Source organism: Ammospiza nelsoni, chromosome 11 (genome assembly GCF_027579445.1).
Source record: "Ammospiza nelsoni isolate bAmmNel1 chromosome 11, bAmmNel1.pri, whole genome shotgun sequence".
In the NCBI taxonomy this organism is placed as follows: Eukaryota; Metazoa; Chordata; class Aves; order Passeriformes; family Passerellidae; genus Ammospiza; species Ammospiza nelsoni.
This window is the reverse complement of record NC_080643.1, coordinates 14,585,404-14,607,864: the sequence shown is the minus strand read 5'-3', so window position 1 is coordinate 14,607,864 and position 22,461 is coordinate 14,585,404. Positions and strand designations below refer to the sequence as shown.

The 22,461-nt window shown below is 41.9% G+C and overlaps 1 protein-coding gene across 6 annotated transcripts in view; it reads right to left on the bottom strand.

The window, feature by feature from the left end:
• The window catches only part of POC1A (POC1 centriolar protein A), a 49,742-nt gene that overhangs the window by 9,673 nt on the left and 17,608 nt on the right, over positions 1–22,461 (bottom strand). For 4 of the 6 annotated variants that reach the window (XM_059480168.1, XM_059480163.1, XM_059480165.1 and 1 more), the window contains 3 exons: positions 16,406–16,474; positions 15,084–15,179; positions 2,263–2,403 (listed from right to left, as the gene is read on the bottom strand). In XM_059480168.1, coding sequence (XP_059336151.1) covers positions 2,263–2,403; positions 15,084–15,179; positions 16,406–16,474 — 306 coding nt within the window. The remainder of the gene's footprint in view (positions 1–2,262; positions 2,404–15,083; positions 15,180–16,405; positions 16,475–22,461) is intronic. The other 2 variants (XM_059480164.1, XM_059480166.1) reach the window with 1 other exon arrangement.

Genomic DNA, 22,461 nt, shown 5'->3' with positions numbered 1-22,461 from the left:
GGAGCATCTTCAGCCCTTCTCCAAGAAGAGAAAACAGTGACACCTGTTAAGTGTTGTTTATGAAAGCTTTCTGCTGTGAAGAAGCAGTGGTGTCCTCCTTTCACAAAGAAGCCATCAGGTCCAAAGCTGCCACACACACACACTGGTTTGAATCTGCTGCCTGCAGGGAGCAGCACCCATTTGTGCTTTGGCAGAAATGCCTTGAAATGACAACCAGCCCCACACCAGGCCCTGCTTCCAGCTCCCTTGGATCTCTGCACACACAGCTCCTACCAGAGCACATCCAGCTGCATCAGAGAGGGGTAACAGTGGCTCTGCTGGAGCTGCACTCCCTTCTCCCACCAGCCCAAGGTGGAAAAGCCAAAGTTCAGACATGCAAGTCAATGCCCTCCATATCTGCCTTGCTACTGCCCACATCCCTCCTCTCTGAGGTGCCTTAGTCCAGGAATGAGGAATTCTTCCAGGCTCATTTGCTAATAAAGTTTCTTTGGTGGCAGTTTGTGTTGCTTCTACACATCAAAACCTTGGCGTGAGAGCAGCACGTCAGAAACACCTACCTGTACCAATGCTTTAAAATGGTGTTAATACAACATACACAGAGTAGAACCAATGGGAAATGAAGTGCTTCAAAGATGGTAAAAATGCTACAAAAAAGGTAAAAGGTTGAAGAACACAGTTACTCAAGGCAGCTTTTTGGTTTTTTGCTATTTCAGGGCTATTTCCAATTTTATCCTATAACTTACTAATTTATTCCTCCCCCACTGATCTCAATTTCTCTTTCTGCTAGGTTTAAAACAACATTTAGAATTTTCTACAGTTACACAATATCTTCGACAGAGATATTTGCATTGCTTATATTTAGGTTAAATCCCACACGTACTGTTTACTGCAATATTTGCCTCCTCTAAACACCTATGAAGTTGAAAAGGAGCCATTACACATCCATCACCAGAAATGTGGATGTGATTAATGTAATGAAAGATAACAATCACATTCCAAGCTTGCTAGGGAGACATAAAAACAGTATTAAAATATTTTGTGTATACATTGGGTTGCTTTTTACTCACAAGTATGAGGGCCCAGAGTCACACAAGATTTCCCTCCCCTCCTCCACTGTTCAGTGTTTTAAAGATCACAGCAAAAGTGCTTTTTTGCATTTCTGCCAAGTGAACTTAAATACCTTTTGGGTTTCATCCTACACTATTTTAGACTGCTTGTAGTTGTGGCATGTTTTTAATCCCTAAAACAGCCTTCAGTCTCCTGATGGGCCCTCCAACCCATCATCTTACACTCTTTGACAAGTACTTTGTCAAGTTAACTCTCTCAAGAGCAGAGAGCTAACTCAGACTACTAATCAGTATGTTCAACACCAAGAGTTTAAGACCTACTTGTTCTTCCTCAGAAACAGACTTGAAACTCACAGAAAAACCCTCCCAACAGATTTTCCATCCTACCACCATAGTCCCAGCTACAGGAGACCTCCAATGTTTGCCATTCCATACTTTCTCCCTGCTCCTCACATAGCTCAAAAAACCACAATGAGATTCAGGTCCAGCCCACTAGAAACAGTATTTCTCTACAATGACCAGTTTAGATAATCAAAAACACTTCTATCCCCAAATTCTTATTAAGTAAACACATTCTGTGATGATCACCATTCATGGCTGGTTCTCTTCAAACATTGCTTATTGACTCCAAGAAAGAACTGTTTGTTAATGCTTTAGCAAGGGATTAGTTGTTTGTAGCTGTAGGTGAAAAACATGTTCCAGCAAGGAGGCACAGAAGGGCCCAGACTTGTTGATGGGAGGAGGATTCTGCAGAGATTGGACTGTGTAGGTGACTGCAGGGTGGGGGAAAGGAGCAGGATCTGAACAGAGTTCACCTATGGGCTGTGGTATAACGGAGGAGGCAAGAGAGACACAGGTTATTCACCAAAACAGAGTTGTTCTGCCAACCACTCCTTTAGGAATCACCTCAGATAAACCCTGGCTGACAGCACAGTCTATCAGAGCTGCTCCAGCAGCCTCTACCACACTGCAGCACAAAGAAACCAGGGAAGAACAGGGCCTAAGGTGGAAGTCACTGTGAGGGAACTGATAGAGAGAAGCTGAGAAGCAGATGATGAAAGACTTATCAAAATACTAGTAAAAAGCAGAGGTTTTGAACTAGCATATTATTATTCAATGAAACTATTGCAAAACATTCCCAATTCTTTCAGTCACAAGTACCTTTATCAATAACAAATTAAAAAGCAAATCATACCTGAGTCAGAACATCCAGCTGTCCCATAATATGCTCCAGGGTATTTGCAAGACTGTTCTCCTCCTCTTGCTGCTCATGGGTTCTAACAGAATCCTGAGTTTTTGTTTTCTTATGATGAATGCCACCATCCATTTCTGACTGCTAGAAAAATAAACAGACATGATCTGCTATTGCAATGCAAATAACTGCACAGGGATTGCTGCTCCATGGAGGGTAAACAGTAAAGGACAGTTTATGCTGGGACAGTCTATGCTACTAAAAACAGGCAAAGGAGGAAAGGAATTGTTCTTGCCACAGCTGGAAAAGGAAAAGCTTCTGCTGACTTGTCTGCCTGCTCCAGGTGGAGGGTGGTTTTGTTGTTTTCTGGGGGGGTTTTGTGTGTGCTTTTGTTTTTAAACTCCCACCAGGAAAGGCAAACCTTAGATAAAAATCTTGAAGCAATACTACAAGATTGAAGTTTTCTATGTGCAAAGAACTTTGGTGTGCTTTTGTGGCACACAGGCACAGACTACAGGTAAGTGAAGACTTACTGGAGCTGCTTAGGGAAGCACTACATCTCAATGACAGGAATTAAGTAAGCTATCCCAGAGGAGTCTGATTATTTCACTCCAACAGTGAAGTTAAAGCCTCTCTCCATGTTTGGTAGTTGACAGAAGACAAAGACACTGTACCATAGTTAAGTTCAGCAGAAGCAAGATGTCCCAATATGCATTGGAACTGTTTTGATTAAGTAATTTTAATTCTGTTTATATCTCAAACTGGTTTTCCTCCTCAACGAGATTAAGAACAAGTTTACTTTGAAGTTTCAACTGTTTTAGTTATGCAAGCTTGAATATTTCATTCAGAATAAATTAAGTTTGAAAAACACAAATACATCTCTACTAAAGAACCTATTCTTCTTTCATTTTCTTTCAGAATGGTATCTTTCTTGTAGAACAAACACTATTTGCATTGTTTACCTGCAATATTGCCAGTAGAAGCAGTACAAAGAGGTTTAGCAAAAGGAGGTAGCCAACTGGCTAAGCAACTGCAGACTTCAGTTTCTCAATTTACACTAATGGACAGAATTTGAATTGAAAGCCAAGATCACAGCTCTCAAAACACTTCTCCATAGCCCAGTGCCTGGTGCAGCTCCATCCCATGCACTTATTACTCACACCAAGTTTACAAATCAACAAAGCAAGGAATTCTGACAGATTGAAAAACAGTCTCCAGAAGTTCTTCCACATGTACTTTTTCTAAGTAGAAACAAACATTTGCCTCTGTTTCTTCTCTCCTATGCAACAGCAGACATGCATTTCTCACCAGCACAGTACTGATTTACCTGCTCCTTTCTGTATTTGATGCCAGATGTGTGCAGATGTGCAAATAAACTGCAACAAGACCAGCTCACATAACTTGAACCAAACTGTTCAGTACATCATGAAGATATATACATGCATACAAAAAAAATTCATATATTTAAAAAATATACATAAAAACCCTTGTGCTGTGATTGAGGCCACATAAAGGCTCCCAAAGCTGAGATCCAGCTCAACAACACAGGCAAAATATGCAATAAGTAGTACAAGGAGCAGAAATTAAGTACCTAGAGAAGGTGGAGACTGGAGGGGGTGAGCAAGAGAAGAAGAAATAAGAGGAGGCTGCAGCAGCTTTGACAGGAGAAAGCCTTGCTGCTGGCCACCAACTACAAGGACCCTGCCCACCAAACCACCCTCCTACAGCTAAGCCTCACATGGCCAGTTGTGCATAGGGAGCAGGAAAGAAGGGGAAGGTTTCAGTGACAGCTGCTCCACAGGGCTCACTGTGCTCCCCCACAGGCCAGGGTGCAGCTGGGGATCAGGTGGTACCAGCCACACCAGCCTCTGCTCATTTCCTCCCTCCCACCTGCTTGAATAATTGGGATTGTCTACAGGCCCCTGGCCAACACAGCCCACACTCCAGGTCACACAGCATGGGAGCCACACTCCAGCTACTCCTGTGCTGCAGGAAGCCAAAGAGCCACACATTGCTCACTGATGCATTGATTTAATCAACTAAAATAGGTTCTTGCAGAGATGAGATCAATCCAGTCTTAAAAACCTCCTATTTGCTGCTTAAATTTAAAAGTGAAAACAAACAAAACCCACAAACCACTGCTTTTCAATAGGTAACTAGCATTAAAAAAACATTTTCTTTCTATTTTAAGGCTGACTAGCTTATGCTGATGATGTAACTTCAGGCCAGTCAATCATGGCACAGCAGAAATTTTAGTGAGCTAACACTGCATACAACCTGCACTTAAAAACCCCAAATGATGATGAGCTATCCTCTTCAAAACCCATTAGAACAAGCTGACTCACAGAGCAGAAAAATGACTGTAGCAACAGATTTTCTCCATCTATCTTTATAGCATATGTCAGACAGTTTTTCATAAAAAGCTTTGGGGTTGAACTCTGAGTCTATATTCTCTTTGTTACAGTTCACAAAGTGTAAGAGCCTGGCAAAGGCAATACTGCAGAGATGTTCCCACACTGATGCTTTAGGGGTCAGGTGCTCCCTCATCATGTCAGGTTGAAGGCAGAGCTGTCAGATGCCATGTTCTGCTGCTCACCTCACAAGCTATGTCCCACTCCCACAAAAAGCCTCCCAAAGGCCACGGGGGCTCCTGAAGCCAACAGCCCCAAGAACAGAAATCCATCTGCATTTAAAAACAGAAGCATGACAACATGGCATACTGTCTCATTTCAAACAGCACAGGCTCCTTGCTGCCCATCAAGAAATGCCACAGATGCAGCCTTCAGCAGTGAGGTTCTGAGTTAGTGCCTGTGTCTAAAGCAGGGACACAGCCAGCCAGCAAATAACCACTGGGTCACAGCAGCCACTTCCCAAAGGGAGCCTTCCAGCTGACCAAGGTCTTTGACCACTCAGTTCTGGGAAGTGTGCACCTAGCTGAGGAAGAACCAAATTGCAGGCAGGTTGAAATATTTTAAAATATTGTAAAAGTAGACTAAATCAGCTGCTGTTCCCAAGAATGAACAAGAAAACCCTTAGAAACATACAGCCTTAGAGAGACTCCAGGAGCCCTTCTAAAGACAATTTATTTCATCTGAGCCAGCCATCAGGAATTTAAATTCTAACAGGTTTAGAAAAACATTGCAAAAATACAAAATTGTGTCAGTCTCAGTACCAATGACCATTATGATTACAGGCAGTGACACCTGTGCTCTCATCTGACTCACCTGTGGGTGAAGTGCCAGCTGAATGCTGGGGACAGGCACCAGAAACAATGGCACTGCTGCAGAGGTTTGATTCATTTCAGTCAGAGTTCAAGTGTACAATTTATTTGGCACAACCAAACAAATGTGTCTGCCATTAAATATCTTATTACAACATCTGTGTATTACACCCTGAGAGCAGAGCAAGGAGCAGCTGAACATTAAAGGAAGAAGAGATGAGCAGTTTCAGAATACAATACAGATCTCAGTGACAAAGGGAAAACAGAAGTGATTTATTTATAGCAACCACTTTAAGACAGCACAAGGCAACTACCTGGGGGAAGGGGAAAATTAATCAGCCTTCATTCCAGAGGTCTCTTAGTGAGCCTCTTATGAAAATTGTTCTGGCTAAACAGCATCCTGGCCAGCAGTTAGAGTGCTGATCAGGGCTTGGGGGGCAGGTATGAGCTAAACACCACATGTGCATCTGTAGGAAACTGCAGGAGACAACTAAAAATGCCATTTTGCTCCTTAAATGGTGATCCTCAGAAGATATATTGATACAATAACCACCTACCTCAGTTTTACACCCACTAATAAAATGTAGGATTCTTATAATTCGGTCCAGAAGAAGTATTTCTTCTCCCTTTTCCTCACCTCTCTCCACTGGATGGGAAGAATTGAGTGGTGTGAAGGGGGTAGGTTCAGCTCTACCTTTAAGTCTCTTTCAACTAATTAAGAGTAAATAATTTACTCTTTTGAGAGGTTTGTGTTTTGGTGGGGTTTTTTTAAGACAGTATGATGTTGCCAAGAATTAATTTTCAAGTACCTAGAAAGACAGCACACCCCTTAAACAACACATACATCCAACGTGTTCAATTCAACACAGACCTTCAATCTATTAAAATTCCCTAGTGCAATCAAATTCATTATCTTAGCTGAAAAAATTCCCCAAAAAACAAAGCAGCAGAAAATCCTCAAAGGTGCTGCATGCAGTTCATCTGAACTCCAATTCTACTAATCCAAAAAAAGAGAAATACCTTTAAAAGTCTATTCTGAGAAGTCATTTTCACTACAGGTAAAATACTTTAATGTGTTCCCACAGAGCAACAGTGACATCCAGTGGAAGCACATCAGCTCCAAGGTAAGCTCCACAGGAAGGTCAGATGGAGCACACCGTGCTAGACAGAAGGGCTCATGAAAAGCCAAGAAGTACCTCAGTCCTCCCTGCTGCACACAAAGTACCACTGACTGAGCACAGGCACATTTCTCTAGCCTGGAAAGGCATCCCCTCTTCAAGGCAGCACTGAAATTTCTGGAGCCATCACATTCTTCAAGACTTGCATTACTCCCCATCTACTATCCAGACCAGCATAGGGTAACAACTCAATTTAGGACACAGGTTAAATTAGCTTTGTGAAACAATTTATATGACCATTCATCTATGCTCAACTCTTATGTCAGAATTCAAGCTGCAATAAGGCAGAGAATTTGGGAGGGAGAGAGAGGAAAGAGAAGGCAGGTGAAAAGAACATTACTTACTTTTATTTTTGCTTCAGACAAACAGTACCTTGGGTTTGATGCAATCATTTACGCAGAACCCTCCTCCCTACTGGTGTTCCTAAAAAACCACTAAAATTTGGCACCTCTACTGTAGCAGCCATATTTCACCATAGGCCAATAAATATTAAGTTCCTGATAAACTCAGGAAGAAATAAGAGTTAATATGGACATCTCAAAGCCATTTAAATGCCCAGGCACTGCTGTGCCAAAGCCTAAGTGAGGCACTGGCAGGAGGAGGCAGAAGCAGGCTCGTGTATTTAAGTGAAACAGCAGCAGAGCATCCAGCCCTGCTGACCAGAATGCCCAGAAGGACACAAACAGGGGAAGAGCTGGTGCCCAGCTGAGGGACTCAGAAATGTACAAAACAGCCTGTCCATACAGAGAAGGCTGCACTTGGACTGAAATTTGGATTTGCTTGCAGAAATATCAGCATCCTATCTCTGCAAGTGACCCTGTCTGGCCATCTCCAACCAAGAACAGGTCCTCACCAGAAGGGAAAAGCTGTTCCCACATTTCAGTGACCTTGCTCTGTGGTTCAGTGTCTATTGGTCCAGTTTACTTACCCTATAGTCTGTGTCACTTATTAATCAGGACAGACAGTAGTACCATCAGCTTCAAGGTAACACTGAAGACAAATGGGAGCTTGGCACATATTGCATTTCCAAAAGCACAAACAGCATGCATGTCAGGAGTGAAGTAAGAAATAGTAATGCCAGACACTGAAAGCCCAGTCACAGATAAAACTTAATGACTGCCAACTGTTAAAAAAAATAAAGCAAGCCTGTATTTCTTGAGAAGGAAAAGCTAAGGGTGGACTTCATTTTAGATTTATGTTTCCTGCATTTTATCAATTTTCCCCTCCCATCAGTCCTAGAGTTTCTTTAGGAAATAGGAAGAGGTCATTCAGAATTCAGTATGGAATAATTAAGCTTTGTTGCATAGGTGATGTTCAACTGTCTAACACTGCTCCTGGAGAATAACAACCACAAAAACTTCAACAGAACAGTTTTGTGTGCAAACAAGCCATGATAGGAACAAAAACCTAAGAATGAAAACCACTTGCAAGAAGTGTCACCCAGAATTTAACTGCTTCTTTCTGGTCCTGATTTTGGAAAAAAAACTCCCAAGTAAAGGCAGCCAAACATTGAAAAAAAGTGTTTATTCTCAGCCTTGGGTTGTCCAGCTACAGGTTCTTTTACACTAAAAGCACCAGCCTCCAAGGCAAGTGATCTGCTGAAATGGGAACAACAGCTTCCAGCTCGTTCCCTTCATCAGAGTAATTTTTCTTTTTCCACTGAATTAGGTATATACACACTGTGTAGCATACAAATCATGTGCATACCTATTTTGTTACTTATATACATGTATAAAAATGCATGCCATGTATATGTAAATGCAGACACAGACACACTACAACACATGCACTTGTTCTTACTCCTTGAAGTTTGAATTTTAGCAGAAAAGTTTGAGATCTTAGGACCTTTTAAAGCTTAAGCTAACTTCATCCATCTCCGAGCTGGCACAAAACTGCAGCTTGAAAAAAACTTTAAAATCTTGCCTCCATCTCACTTCTTTGAATTATGACTCAAGCATTAAAACAAACCTCATAGAGCAGCAACCTAAGTGGGAGAATTTACATTAATTAGCCTGAGATGCTCAACTTAAAAGGCAATTTTTATTCTGACCAATAATGACTTGTCAGAACTTGCCTTATTGTTCCAGAGTCTAAGAACAAATCTATTCACAGTAAGATGACAGAAATTCAAAGCTGATCCTCTTATTTCTGGAAGAAATCTTGTCAAACCAGAGCACAAGGGAAAACAGTTGTAGCAGCACAGCTGCTCCATCCACTACCAGGCAAAGCTGCTGCAGGTTGCTGCAGTCATTCAGGCTCCTTGCACAGCCAAGCTGAGGGTGCTGCCTTTTCCTCTCTCCCAGTTCTTCACCAAGACACTCCTCCTGTCACTCCATGCCCTTATCCCTCTCCAGCTCCTCTTGTAGTCCCCCCTCAGGTACCTGAAGGGGCTCCAAGGTCTCCCTGGAGTCTTCTCCAGGCTAAACAATCCCAAGTGTCTCAGCCTGTCTCCACAGCAGAGGTACTCCAGCCCTCTGATCATCCCCATGGCCTCCTCTGGACCCACCCCAACACATTTTTGTCACTTTGGGGGCTGCAGGTGGGGTCTCACCTGAGCACAGCAGAGGGGCAGGATCAGCTCCCTCAGCCTGCTGCCCACAGGGCTTTGAATGCAGCTCAAGGCACATTTGGCTTTCTGGGCTGCAAGTGCACATTGCTGGGTCAAGTCAGGCTTCTTGTCAAGCAACATCCTCAAGTCTTTCTCTTCAGGGCTGCTCTCAATCTCTTTTTCTCTGTTCCTGTTTAAGATTTGTTCCCTCACAAACCAATTACAAAGTCACATCTCCAAACAGGCTTAGATAAGTAGGTTTCCTTTACTAAAAGGAGGGGGAAGCTATGGGTAATCATCTGCAACCACCCTGCTTGAGAAGGACATAGGGAAGAGCTCCTGTGATCAATCACAGCAAGGCTGCTGCTCAACCCTACAAAGTTTCTGCTTGGACAGCCAGGTAGGATAGAGAACAGTGGAAACACCTTGAGTACCCATCATAGTTTTTCTTTTAAGTAAACAATCTACCTACCTATCCCAGGAGGAAGGCAATTGTGCACCAGCCTAAGTTCCTGGAGTGGGAATCCTCAGAAAAGTAAAGTGATAGCAGATGGGGAAAAATCATCATTTTGCAGACCACATCTTCACCACAGACTGAAGATTGGATCCCCGCTCTCGAACACAGGATATAATGTGTGTCTTCCTTATAATGCTTAAAGTTACATAAACAGAAGGGGGTGGAGAAGGTGCAAACAAAAACCCACACTCGCATCCCATTGCAAAGAGCTGCAGCTCTATGCAATCAAACTGATTCCCAGGAAGGAATTTCACAGGAAGTAAAAAAAAAAAAAAGGTACAACAGGATTCATAAGTATTAACAAATGCCAAAATTAGATACAGTTACCAATTTGGAGTCAAAAGGTCAAAAAAAGAGGCACATCTGGCCTGTGAGTAATTGAGAAGGAATTTGTTTACACAAGGACAAACTGACAGGATGAACTGCTGCAGTCAGCATGAGACCATGGGCTGAGCACTGGAGGCACCCGAGGTCACCAAACAAACCCAAGCAGCAAAGGAGAGAGGTGGAGTCAGCTCTGGACATTCAGTGATGGACTTCAGACAACTTTATAATCAGATCACATTTTCTGGAATTTGCCTCCAATTCTATCCAACAGGACCATTTGGGATAATTTACCATTGAAGAAATAAGTACAGTCCAAGGCCTGGAGAAAGCTCTAAACTCAGCAGCATCAAAAGAACCTAAATGTCTGTCTTAACTCAAAGACACATTTGAAGAGTCACAGGCTGCTTGTTTCCAAGTCCTTTCTGCTGAAATGCTGCTCTTACCAAGCTTTCCTTTGTGAAGGTCAGCCACTTAACTCTGTAAGAGCTAAGGATATTTAAAACATTTGTGTTCCTGAATTTCAGAAGACAATGTCAAGAGGACAGTTTTTTGCCAAGAGAACGTCAGAGGACAGTTCCTACTTCTGGGCATGTCTCCCAAATTGCCCTACCAAGGGATTACCTCTTTCTGAGTCCGTCTGTCTCAGCACAAGCAAGTTTTAAGGTATTTTTCATTAGAAAGTTATATATGGATGTTGAGGCTAAACTCTCCTCACATAAGCCTCCTCCTTTGCAAAGTAACATTGTGCACAGTTACAACATGCCAGAAGGTTTATGTTTATATCTGAGCAAAAAGATCTATATATCAATGCATATTTCCATAATATTTTATTTAAAAAACTGTTTACCTACTTAGCTTATACTACAATGCTTTTATTCACCATTTGCAGTGTTTGGATAAACAAGCTTAGATAAACACCCAAGCACTGTCTAACTGTCCGTGTGACGTCAGCCATTCAGCATTTGCTGTGACACTTTACCATACACAGCCTTCCTGGAATTAGTAACAACAGCAGCAAATCTGTTCCATAATGAAACAAGTGTTCTTGCACACTCACATCAGCTGCAGCTACACATGCAAAGCTTTCCTTGTACCTGTAGAAAGAACAAAAGTCCACCACCAAATCTCCAACATAAAGCACATTATCTGCCCTCTCTGGAAAAAAAAATCCTATGTTGAATGTTTTCATAACTTAGAAGAACAGTGAACACACCCCTCTGATCTGATCCTAAACAACTCTTCATCCAGACAGACCTAAATGCTTACAGTTCCTGACCCCAGATAATTATAAAAGCTTGTATTTTTGAAATCACCTACACAACCCATTCTCTCATTCTGACTTTCTTTTAGGTCCTCACCACTCAATATTGTAGCATAAAGCATAAATTTACCAATTAGATTCTAGATCAAAGGAAGCACAGTCAGAGGATAAAGGCACAGGACTGCAAGACTTCCTTTCTTCCCATCAGCTTCCCACTGCACACACCAGGAGTGCTTGCCCTGAGCTTTGGGTTTCAAGGTTATTATGCAACACTTTAAAGCAACAATTGTTAGCCTATAATTTAGGAGCAAGCATTTATTGCAGAGCTACTACTTCTGATCTAACATTTACAGTCTCACATCTATGCTAACATACTTAGAATTCACTTCTGACAGCTTCAGTTGTTTATCACGCTTTCACATCTCTGCTTTCACACCAGCCATGGCTGCAATTCTGCCCATGTGTCCTTCTCTCATTTGCATTAGTCCTTGCACAGATCAGTTCTCCTTCCAAAGCAAGCTGCATCTCCCAAGCCTCTGTATTTACAGAAAACACAAGCAGGTGGGCAGAGCAACTTTGAAGTTTCTGTCCATTGTTACAAACATGTCCAATAGCCTGATTCATCCTGAACTAAAACCAACTGCCTGAGAAACCAGAATCTTCTAAAGGCTCCAGTCTCCCTCTGCATAGGAAAGTGAAAATTGGTTTGGAGCAAGTTTGGTTTTAAGCTCACCAACCTTGACAATATTTCATGATTCTTATCCCACAGCTTATTTAGGATTGTTTTTCCTTCCTATTCAACTTGATGACAAACTAGTTTTGATGTCTGTATTCAGTTATTCTTTCTTGCATGTCAGTCAGCCTCTCTCCATGAGAAACCAGATACTGGTTTTACACAGCCACTGTTTTCATTAATATCTGTGCCTTCACAATGCTTAACAAAAAAAATTATACAGCTACACAGCAGTATAAGCTTTCCTTGGAAAAATACTCTCATAGACTTAAGAGTGGAAACAGATTCAAGATGTGTCAAGAATAGTGTTCATGTATTTTAGGGGTACCAAAACTAAAGAACCCATATGCCTATTTTAAATGTAATTAAAATCCTGCAATGTCTGCAAAATCTAAATATTATTCAATAGGCAGAATCCTGGCACACTAACACAGCAGTAGAGAAAGGAGGAGTAGGTTCACTTGTCTTTGAAGGAAAAGGTGACCTTGGCATGAAATCAGGATCTGCAGGTGGCAGCTTCAAGTCTGAATTTGACAGAAAACAACTATCTCACCTACCCAAAACCCACCAAAATAAGCAATTCACTAGTAAAAAAGTAAGCATTTGGCTCAATACGAAAGAAATTAAAATACAGTGAAATTTAAGTCTTGCAGTGGGTTGTAGGAGTGGTAGTACTCTTAAAGAGCCCAGCACAATCTATTTCTAAAAGATACAAGACATGACATCCACTTAAAAGAGGAGACTGACATGAGTGTATAAGTTACTATGGAGCCAAGATCTTCATGCTCAGGTTATACTTAATATAGAGAATTAAGCCATTTTCAGATATCAGTTTCTTTTTAACAGCAAAGAACATTTCAGATCAATTCTAAATTTAATCTTAACCTTGGGTATTCAAATGTCTCAGAGGACATTATTTATTCTTCCCCTCCTAACTTGAGCAATTTTAACTGCCTTAATAATCCAAGGGTATAGTACTAGCTGTATTTTGCACCTCCCACGCTGCATGCCCAAGCCAAAGCTTGCATTTGGATGGCAGTTTAAGAAAACTCCTTGGAAGTAATTTAGGACCCCAAATCAAAATATCTTTCTGCTGCATGATTGAGCATGGATTCAGTTCTGCCTCTGCAAATGCACAGCACCTGGGCCAAACTAACACATGACACCTCAGAATACAGAGAGCCTTGTTTCCTACAGGCTCAGAGCATCACTAGAGCAAACCCTTTCAGCCACCAGCATGTGACACAGATTTGCTGTCAGTGGCACACAAACAGCTGCTCCCAGCAGCATCTACTGGATGTTTGGCCAGGTAAACTCTCCTCCACAGGGGAACACTTGTGTTGGAGGGACAGATGTTCAAGGTGGTTAGGCATTGTTCAAAGGATTTGTTCAGCAGCTCCCTTCAACGGACATCTTAAAAGGTTTCATAATGAAAAACTAAGTTTTAGAAGAGCTCAGGCATTTTCTTCCTTTCTTTAAAAGACTACTGGATAAGATGCTCTGGCAATACATCAGCACAGGAGAGGGTAAATTTACCATCATTTCCCATTAGCTGATACCTTGTCTACATTTTTTAAGCCATTAAGCATGCTACAAACCAAAAGTGTTATTTTTCTCCCAGAAAGGATGTATCTATGCTGTATTTCAGCGTAGTATTACACTATGCCATGTTTTAAATTAAAGCAGATAGAGTTCAAAGCTAGACCAGTTCAATAGGCTAATAAACAACAAGGTCATTGGACTGATAGTTTCATAGCCTGCATAACTTTGGAGTTAGAACAGGAGAGGAGGAAAAGGAAGAAGTCAAATTTAGCTAAAGCCAGCCAAGGACCAATAAACACTTTCACCTCCTTCCTCATGTGACTGTTTCCTCCCATGCTCTCCCACTAACCTACATTAACCAACCTCAGGTTTTGTTTGCTTTCTTTACACAGCACTCCACATAGCAGGGCACCAGGCTTAGAGCTGCAAACTCCAACCTTGTTCATGCCAAAATACTGTGGCTATTCCAGTATCTCCAGCAATGGACTGAAGCCATATTAAATAAAAACACCATTGTGTTTGAGAGGTAACTGTAGCACCCCAGTAAAGATCTAAACTGATATGGGTCAAAGACACTGCCACAGAACAACAGACATTGCCTGAAGTTTGGCCTTCAGCTGGGGCAACGCCACTCATGCACAGACCCCTGGTTCACAGAAAGCCTTTCAGCTTACAGCTCACACTGAACAAGATTAACTAAAAACCAGCTATGGTAATAACATACAGCAGAACCCTATAAGTATACCCAAATGTATCAAAAATATCCAGAGATTGACAAGACAAAATAAAGACCTTTAAATGAATCACCACCATGTGCAAAAATCACAGCTTTTACGGGCAGCAGCTTTCAAGGGTCACTTTTGTAACAGCCAGATCTGATGCACTGATCTAAGTTGCACTCAGATCTGTGCATCACTGAATTGCTCAGCTGCTGGATTTATCCTCAGGTACAGTCAGAACTCAGAGGTCTAAACACATGATTCAGGGAGCAGATATGAACTAATGTCTCCAGGTATTGAGGAAAGAAGCTCCAGTACAATATGTCACCTATTTGTCATGTGTGACACCTACACAAGGCAATTTTTTTTGTCTTTGCTGACTGTCAGTGAAAAGATATCATGAATTCTATTTTCAGGACTGACACCAGCCTGAAGGATTCATGTCAGCTAGCAAAGCCAACTTCAGTTGTTGCTTACATCTGCTTTTTTGGTGAACTATCATTCATGTCACTATGAACCACACATTCCTAAACAGTGGCTGTTACTAAAAAACACATTTATACATGCATCAAGTTTATCTTCCTTTTAAGATCATTATATATAATTGCCCTATGAAGTAAGTACAGTTAAGCAAAAACAAACAATACAAGGTTAGTTAAAAAACAGCAGCTCAAACAGCACAGAAAGATGATTCTACAGTTCAACCACCTGAGTCCCACTCCAAGGCTGCACAAGTGTACTGGAAAGGAACTCTCCACAATTACTGGTTGCTGACCTACCCCAGTGCCATGGGTCCCATCCACACTGCTGCAGTATTTCTGGGGTTTCACTACCTCACCATAATCAGCATCAAAGTTGGTCTTCCACACCATGACCTGCAGAAGAAAGTTACCTCCATTAAAATTTCCCATCTAAGTTTGCTTATAGGTCATTTTTTTCAACCCTTCAGAGAAGAATCTGCAAACTCACAAGAAGTTTCCCTAGGAAAGCTTTGCCATTGATTAAATTAAGGATGTTGTTTGTAAATATGCTACTAAACACAGACAGTTTAACTGAGTTCTCAATGGATAAGTGATCTCTTTCAGCATGCTTTGGGTCAAGAACATCATTAAACTAGAATGACCAAAAGAACTTCAAAGCAACATGAAGAATACACCATTAAAACCACAAATATTTTTAAATACCATGCTCAGCATTGTAACATTTATCAGCCACAGCCCAACTCAGTCATTCATTTATCATGAGACTCAGAGGGAGAGTTAGTACCAATACCAGCATTAGAAATCTTAAGCTAGTTTGTCAGCTGAACACCAAACTTAAATCCAAATCCATAACATAGTACTGATTTCAGAAAAGAGGCCTCTGACACATAAATCACTCCAATATATCAAGAGGAAATCCATGAAATAAACCTCTCAGCAGAGACTTTACAAGTCTAAAAAAGTTAAAGAGCAATCAATCAACAATTTCAGAGGTCTGAAAGACACCCAAGAATCCAGACTGCTCCTCTGGTTAGCAGAAAGAGCACTTATTCTTCATTTACAAATTTGCATCACTGCTTTGCATAAAATAAAATCAATTTTCTGTCACTGTTTCATGGACAACCAACAAGGCCATTCCACTGTACAACAGGAAAAACAAAGTGATGTTCTTGATGAATTGACAAATCTATCTCTTCACAAAGCTGCTGTTAGAGATGGGCATTGCCACCTGGTCCAACCTGGGGATTAGGAGCAAACACAGCCCTTTGAAGACTGATGATCCTTACTCAGACCACTGCTTTGGGCTGAAGTCTGTCTGTGTCTACAGCAGGGCAACTCACAGTGCTAAAACCAGGACATATCTGCAGCACAGGCTGGGCCTGATTGCAGTTTGGCAATTGAGTATGGGTTTCTTGGGCTACATGTCTTATATTACCAGCAAAAAAATTGGGTTTGACCTCTAGATTTTTGTTCATAAAACAGAAAGTTGCTTCAGCATGGTTCAGACATACAAGATAAAAGTTACACTTTTGCTTTCCCCATTGCTCAACAGAGAACAAAAAGCAGCAGCTTTTCAGGAAATGTGAATCTGGATTATAACTTAGAAATTAATCAGGTACCTGTTCATCAGAACCTCCAGAGGCAAATAAGTCTCCATCTCTTGAAAATGCTACACAGGTAGCTGGGCCCTGCAAACACATTTAAAAGACAGGTTTAAAAAAAAGAGAAAAGAAAATGAATTGTTATGTTCCATTCATTACAGCTTTACAAGGTATTTATCATTTGACATCAGCAATCTACAGGCAAAATTTGAAAAGCTCTTACCTGTCAGGTAAATGGGCCATAATTAAGATGCTCAGCTTGCTGGCACTTACCATTTCCCACACTTCTGACCCCAGTTTAAGACACCCACTTTTCAATTTATGGCAGAGACAGGAACAAGCCAATTTTTACATCACCAGACTTTTTCTTGTTCCCGTCAAACATTCCCTCTTCACTTTAGAAGTAGCAATTTCTAAAACTCCTGTTCATTTATTAAAAGTGTTGAAACTATGAGGTTTTTGTATAGTAAGCTGGCTTGAACTGCTTTTCTCTTCGCAGTCTGATAGGAGAGATGCCAGAGTTAAGGTATCCAGGATTACCTCTGCACAGGACTCGCATTTTGAAGAAGGCCCATGGTTAAAACACTCAGTTCTGAGAGACTTTAAATACTTCTGAGTGCTACAGCACACCTTCCACACCACACACCTATTTCAATGTGTTTTCCACCCTCCAGCAAGCACACAGGAGGATGCACATGGCAGGCTGAGGCAGGAGCTCTGAGCTGCAGCCAAACAGAGCTGAGGAATTGCTACGTGTGTTTGAGCCCAGGCACAACAGACAAACTGTTCTGCTCAGAGTAAACAGCTGAGAACCCAGATCCTGGGGTTTTATGTCAGCTGCTGAACACATTCCTCTGCACAATGTTCAGCAGCAGGGGCAGAGGTCAGAATGAGAACTTCCAGAGGCTGCCTATGGAGCTGACTGGCTGGGGAGGGCTTGAGAAAACACCAAAAACCAGCAGAAAAGCCACAACAACCACCAGAAACCTCCACCAAGTGATCATCCACCTCCTGACAGAAGCAGTTACCCCCTTTCAAGTAAGGCCATGTATCTCAGAAGGCAAATAAGAAGCTTCTCCTTACTCTGTTGGAAGGAGACACAACTCTGAGTCCACATCTTTCCAATGGACACTGCATGAAAACCTCACACTCTTTCTTTGCCTTCTTTATAAAAGTGAATTCAACATAATAAATCCTGAAGACAGACAAATACCCAAAGACTGCATGTGAAATAAGCACCCAGCTGTCACTGCAACCTGTGTCCCACAGTCTTGTGGGCATTCAAACACGCTGGCACAAGGTTATGGCAGCAAAACCAGAGCTTTGCTGGGCTCAATCCCAGTGTGAACAGTTTTAGCCTCCTTAAAACACATAAAGGTGTTTCCATATTATCATTTAACATACAGTGATTTCCAAATGCTTTGAGGCTTCCCCTAGCAACACCTCACTGGAGAGGCCTTGCCAGGAGTGCTCCAGTAGCAGCAGCTCCAAGGCACAGGCGCAGTCCCTGCTGTGACTCAGCTCACTCACCTGACACAGCAGTAACTGTAGGGGTAGGTATTTCACACCAGAGACATCAACCAGCTGACACAAACTGTGCTCTGCCTTTATTCCCACCCACCTACCCCAGTGTTCAGCTCTCTAGTCATGTGTCAGGAATGGAGGCTCTAAAAAAAAAGCAAAAGCAAAAGACAAGCAGTAAGAAATGGTAGAAACAACCCCACAGCCAGAAACCTGCAGTGGTGAATATTGCTCCAAGATAACAGAGGTTGAGCATACAGAAGCTGCTCTTAGACTATAATAAACCAGTCAAATTTTTTTCTGTCCTCCTAACTCTAAGACAAAGTGTTCAGGAACAAGCATAAGTGAGGAACACTGGAAAGGAGCAGTGTTTCCTAAAAATATTTTTTATCAGTCTAAATATTTCAGTCTATTTAGACAAAATCTAGTACAACACAAATCACATCAAAACAGGCAATGAACTGACTCCAAAGTCATGGCATTATGAAGGGAAAAAAGTTCAACAGAACATATTCTTCCCAAAATAGAAAATTATATCTAAGACTGAATGTGCCTTTATAAATTGAAAGAAAGGGAACAAACAAGTCTACAGACGCAACATCCTCTACAGATTTGTTGACATAAGTTAAGTGAAAAAGTATTCCTGCTCCATACACTCCCAGAACTCTTCCAAGATACAACAGGTTTGCTGTAGCAACAGTTTGCCAAATGCCCTTGCAATTTAATATTGACACACCAAACAAAACTAAAAAGCTACACTTGGCAGTTATTAGATACAGCCTAAATTCCATTTTTCCCAGGAAAGCACAGCAGAAATCCAACAGATTTCTGATGAAGGTCTGGATAACAGAAATGAGATTGGAGAACAAAGAATTGAAACCTTTTCCCCCCTGTGTTAATTTACTGCTTGCATTAAAAGTATCAAAAAGTAGCAGTTGCATATTCTTCTATAAAAGTTGTAGAGGGAATTTTAAGCTTATTTCCCACATAACTAGAACTTGTGGGATGCAGCAACCTTCTTCTACTGGATCTGTAGAAGGATCTTATTTTTTGTAGCAGGATCAAATGGCCCTCTATTAGTGTTTCCTGGAGGTTCAGAATTTCCAGCCTGAACCCCCATGGCCCAAGGTGCTCCACACAAGCTGCTAGCACCAATCCCCAAACTCCAGCAGCTTCTTGCCTCAGACTAGACAGCAAGCTGCAGGAAGAAAGGGTTGGGCAATGACATACCCCAAGTCAGTGGTAAGGAACATTTTTATTTAATCCTCAGCAGGTCAATGTCAGGACTGCCAAGATTTTGTGCATATCCAGTAGAGTTTGAAATTATAACAGCAGCTTTAGTGATACTGGGAGAGCTGCAGGAATTTTGAAGAAAATACAGAAGAAAGCAACAAGTCACCCACTGAAATTGTTGAGTGAGAACATGGCCACTGACATTTAACTCATCTCCTCTAATGAAAGACTACCAGGCAAGTACCAGAAAGCCTTGAAAAGGACAAATAACCCAAATACTGGATGGAGCAAAGCAACCATAAAGAAAAAGGAAGCCACAGAAAGGAATGATAACAGCATCAAGCCTCATTGTTTGCTGCAGCATTCCCAGTGAACACAGCTCAGGCAAGGTCAGATCTGCATGGCATGGCAGCTGGAACACCAGGTGACAGCCCATTTCTAACTGCTTGCACAGGTGAGAAAGGTGAGGCCCAGCAAGTTACATAATTTATGTGCAGAGATAGAGATTACACCTTCTGCCTATTTTTCCACTTCCTACAAAGGAGGTTGGTGAATGCAAGGCCTTTGTTGCCCTAGCATTGCCCAGGTTGATCAGCTTACATAAAACATTATGTTTGGCCTTCAAAATAGATGGTGAGACTATTCTGAATGACTTGAATGCATTAATCACCAAGATCTGAAGCCAAGACACAGATTACACCACCAAGTGACTGGCAGGATGCTAATAGCATCAGTAACAACTGACACAGGGGTGACATAAGACAACAGGAATAGCATCACTGAACACAAAGCTTTCAAGGGTAGAGCTAAAAATAGATGTCTCTGAAAGAAATACTTAAGAGAAAGGCCAAGAGGTTAGTCTGGAGAAATATGACTGGAGCCCAGAGTCACACCTGCACTCAGGCAGATGAATGTGTACCATCCATAAATAATGAGTGGACAATCACAGAGAAATCCCTCTTGAACACCCTCTTCTTCTCCCAGAGCTGCTGGGCACAGAAGGCACAACACTTCAACAACAACAGGGCCAACACCAACAGGCAAGTCAAGAGAGGCCAGACATTCAGGCTTCAGCTAGGAACAGAGCTGACATTTCAGCTTCACAGAAAAAAACAACAGCCAGGTTGGAGAGGGTCCAGGGATAAACCAGAGAAGAGTAGTTTAATGATGCACTGGCTGCACTATGAAAGGAGAGGCAGTGTGGAAGGAAGCTAGAGAGACAAGTGGGGTCAAGGACACTAGCAGATTTTTACTTTTTTTGTTTCAGTCCTGCAAGAAACCAATGCATAGTAGAGAAAAGCCAGGTAAGAGAGCAAGGAAAATGCCAAGAGTTGGAATAAGGCATACCTAGAGGATGCAAATATTTGAATTAAAGGAGAGCTTCCTCTTCCACTGCCACAAAAGATGTAAAAGTGGGAGCCAGTACATTCAGCCAAACTCTCCAGGAACAGACTAACTAGTGCAAAGAGAAACAGGAGACATGAGAGGAGACAAGGCCTGAGAAGCAAATCCAGCAGTAACCACACTCTGGGATCCCAGCCCTGGCATCATCAGTTCTAGGCATAAAAGAACCAAGAACAAACAGAGCAATCACTGCCACTGTTGACAGTGCTTCAGCTGCTTCAAGCATGGGAGAAGAGGGCAAGTCACATGGGAAAGGAAGAAGGGAAGGGAATCCAGAAGAAAAGCACAGGGAACAGAGGTGGCAATGACAAGGATGTTTTCAGGTGGAATACCTATGACAAGAAGCCCCAAGGATTCCCAGTACACTGGGCTTTGAAAAATACCTGAGCAAGACTGCTATGTTTGCATCCTCCTTCAGCAGGGAGTAAGAGCTACAACTAACACAGGGCAAATTTATACTGGCATCTTACAGCTGAATCTTCAGCAGCTTTAACTCCTGAAAGTTTTAGTCTATAAAAATATAAGGCAAGGACAGAGAACTCATATTTCCTTTCAAGACTCAGAAATGCTGGCCTAAGTCAATTGCTTGTTGTTTGCAACACACATTTCTTTCTTTTTTGTTTGACTTCTGTGCAGCCCAGAGATGTCCCCACACTCTTCAAAGAGAAGAGGCCTGCACAGATGTTTAATGCCACCTAGGCAGGGCTGACAGTAAAGGAGCACATTTGTTTCCTGTGCACCTGCTCAGGAGACCTCACTCATTAGTCAGTGATGTTGCCCAGGTAGGTAAAATGTAGCTACTTCACAGTTCAAGGTTGCTTGAAGAATTGTAACTTTGCATTTTCTATCTTCCTATTTATGAACATAACCATGAGATGTTTTCTAAATATTTACTGAGGACTTCCATTCTACTAAGGAAGTCAGTCTGGAATGCTCTAATTAAATCACTCCAAAGGGCAGACAAGTACCATGTACATACCTGCTCTCCTCTAGCAACTCTCTGGGGTGGCTTTGAGGCCTCAAAACATTCTGTTCTTCAACATTGATTCAGTACTAGAGGTGGATTTACATACCAAGCCAGTGTCTCATCTGTATGGAATTAGATAAGGGCACTTCACAGCTTGAAGCACTCCAGAACCAAAATATGCAGCACAATACAGAATGATATCTTGCAGCTGCAAGATGTCAGCTCCAAACTGCAAACTTCTGTCTCTAATGATCCTTCTGCTACAAGGGGCCAGCTACATTTCAATTAAAGACAGCAATGTAAACTTGGCCAACCTCCCCATGTAAACTACAGCTAATCAGCTGCTAACAAATTTCTGGCACTCCAGCAGTTGCGTCAAAGAATGTCTAAAAGACCTCGGGTTTTTTTCCTTTAAGTGTCCACTTGCATGCAGCCTTCCCAGAACAATGTAACAGCAGCCAGCTGTCAAAGCAGGAACACAGTGTCAACCAGAACAACCTCAAAAAGTCACAACTGAAGAACATCCTCAGAACAGGCTGTCCATTCAGTGACAAACCTGCAGCACTCACTTAAAAAGGCAAATTAATTTAATGACCAAAAAGTCCACACCACTTTGTTTTTAGCCTCTTGAGGATACTGGCACAAGTCACAGTAATAACAGAGGGACAAAAAAGTCCCTCATTATTAAGTAAAGTGGATTTATCTATGAGCAGAACTAGCTGGAGAAGCAGCCAGTTCAGGAATCCACCCCTGGAGACAGCACAGCCTGTAGCCACTGACAGTGGCTAAGTGGGAATGAAGCACAGGTTGCCATATGCTTTTAACAGAAAAGCAAGGTATAAGTTCAATCAGGCAGTAAAAGAACCACCCCACAACAACACAGCATGTGCCAGACAGGGAATGCCAGGCAGGACTGGTTGCACAGATATCTCAGTGCAATACCCTTAAA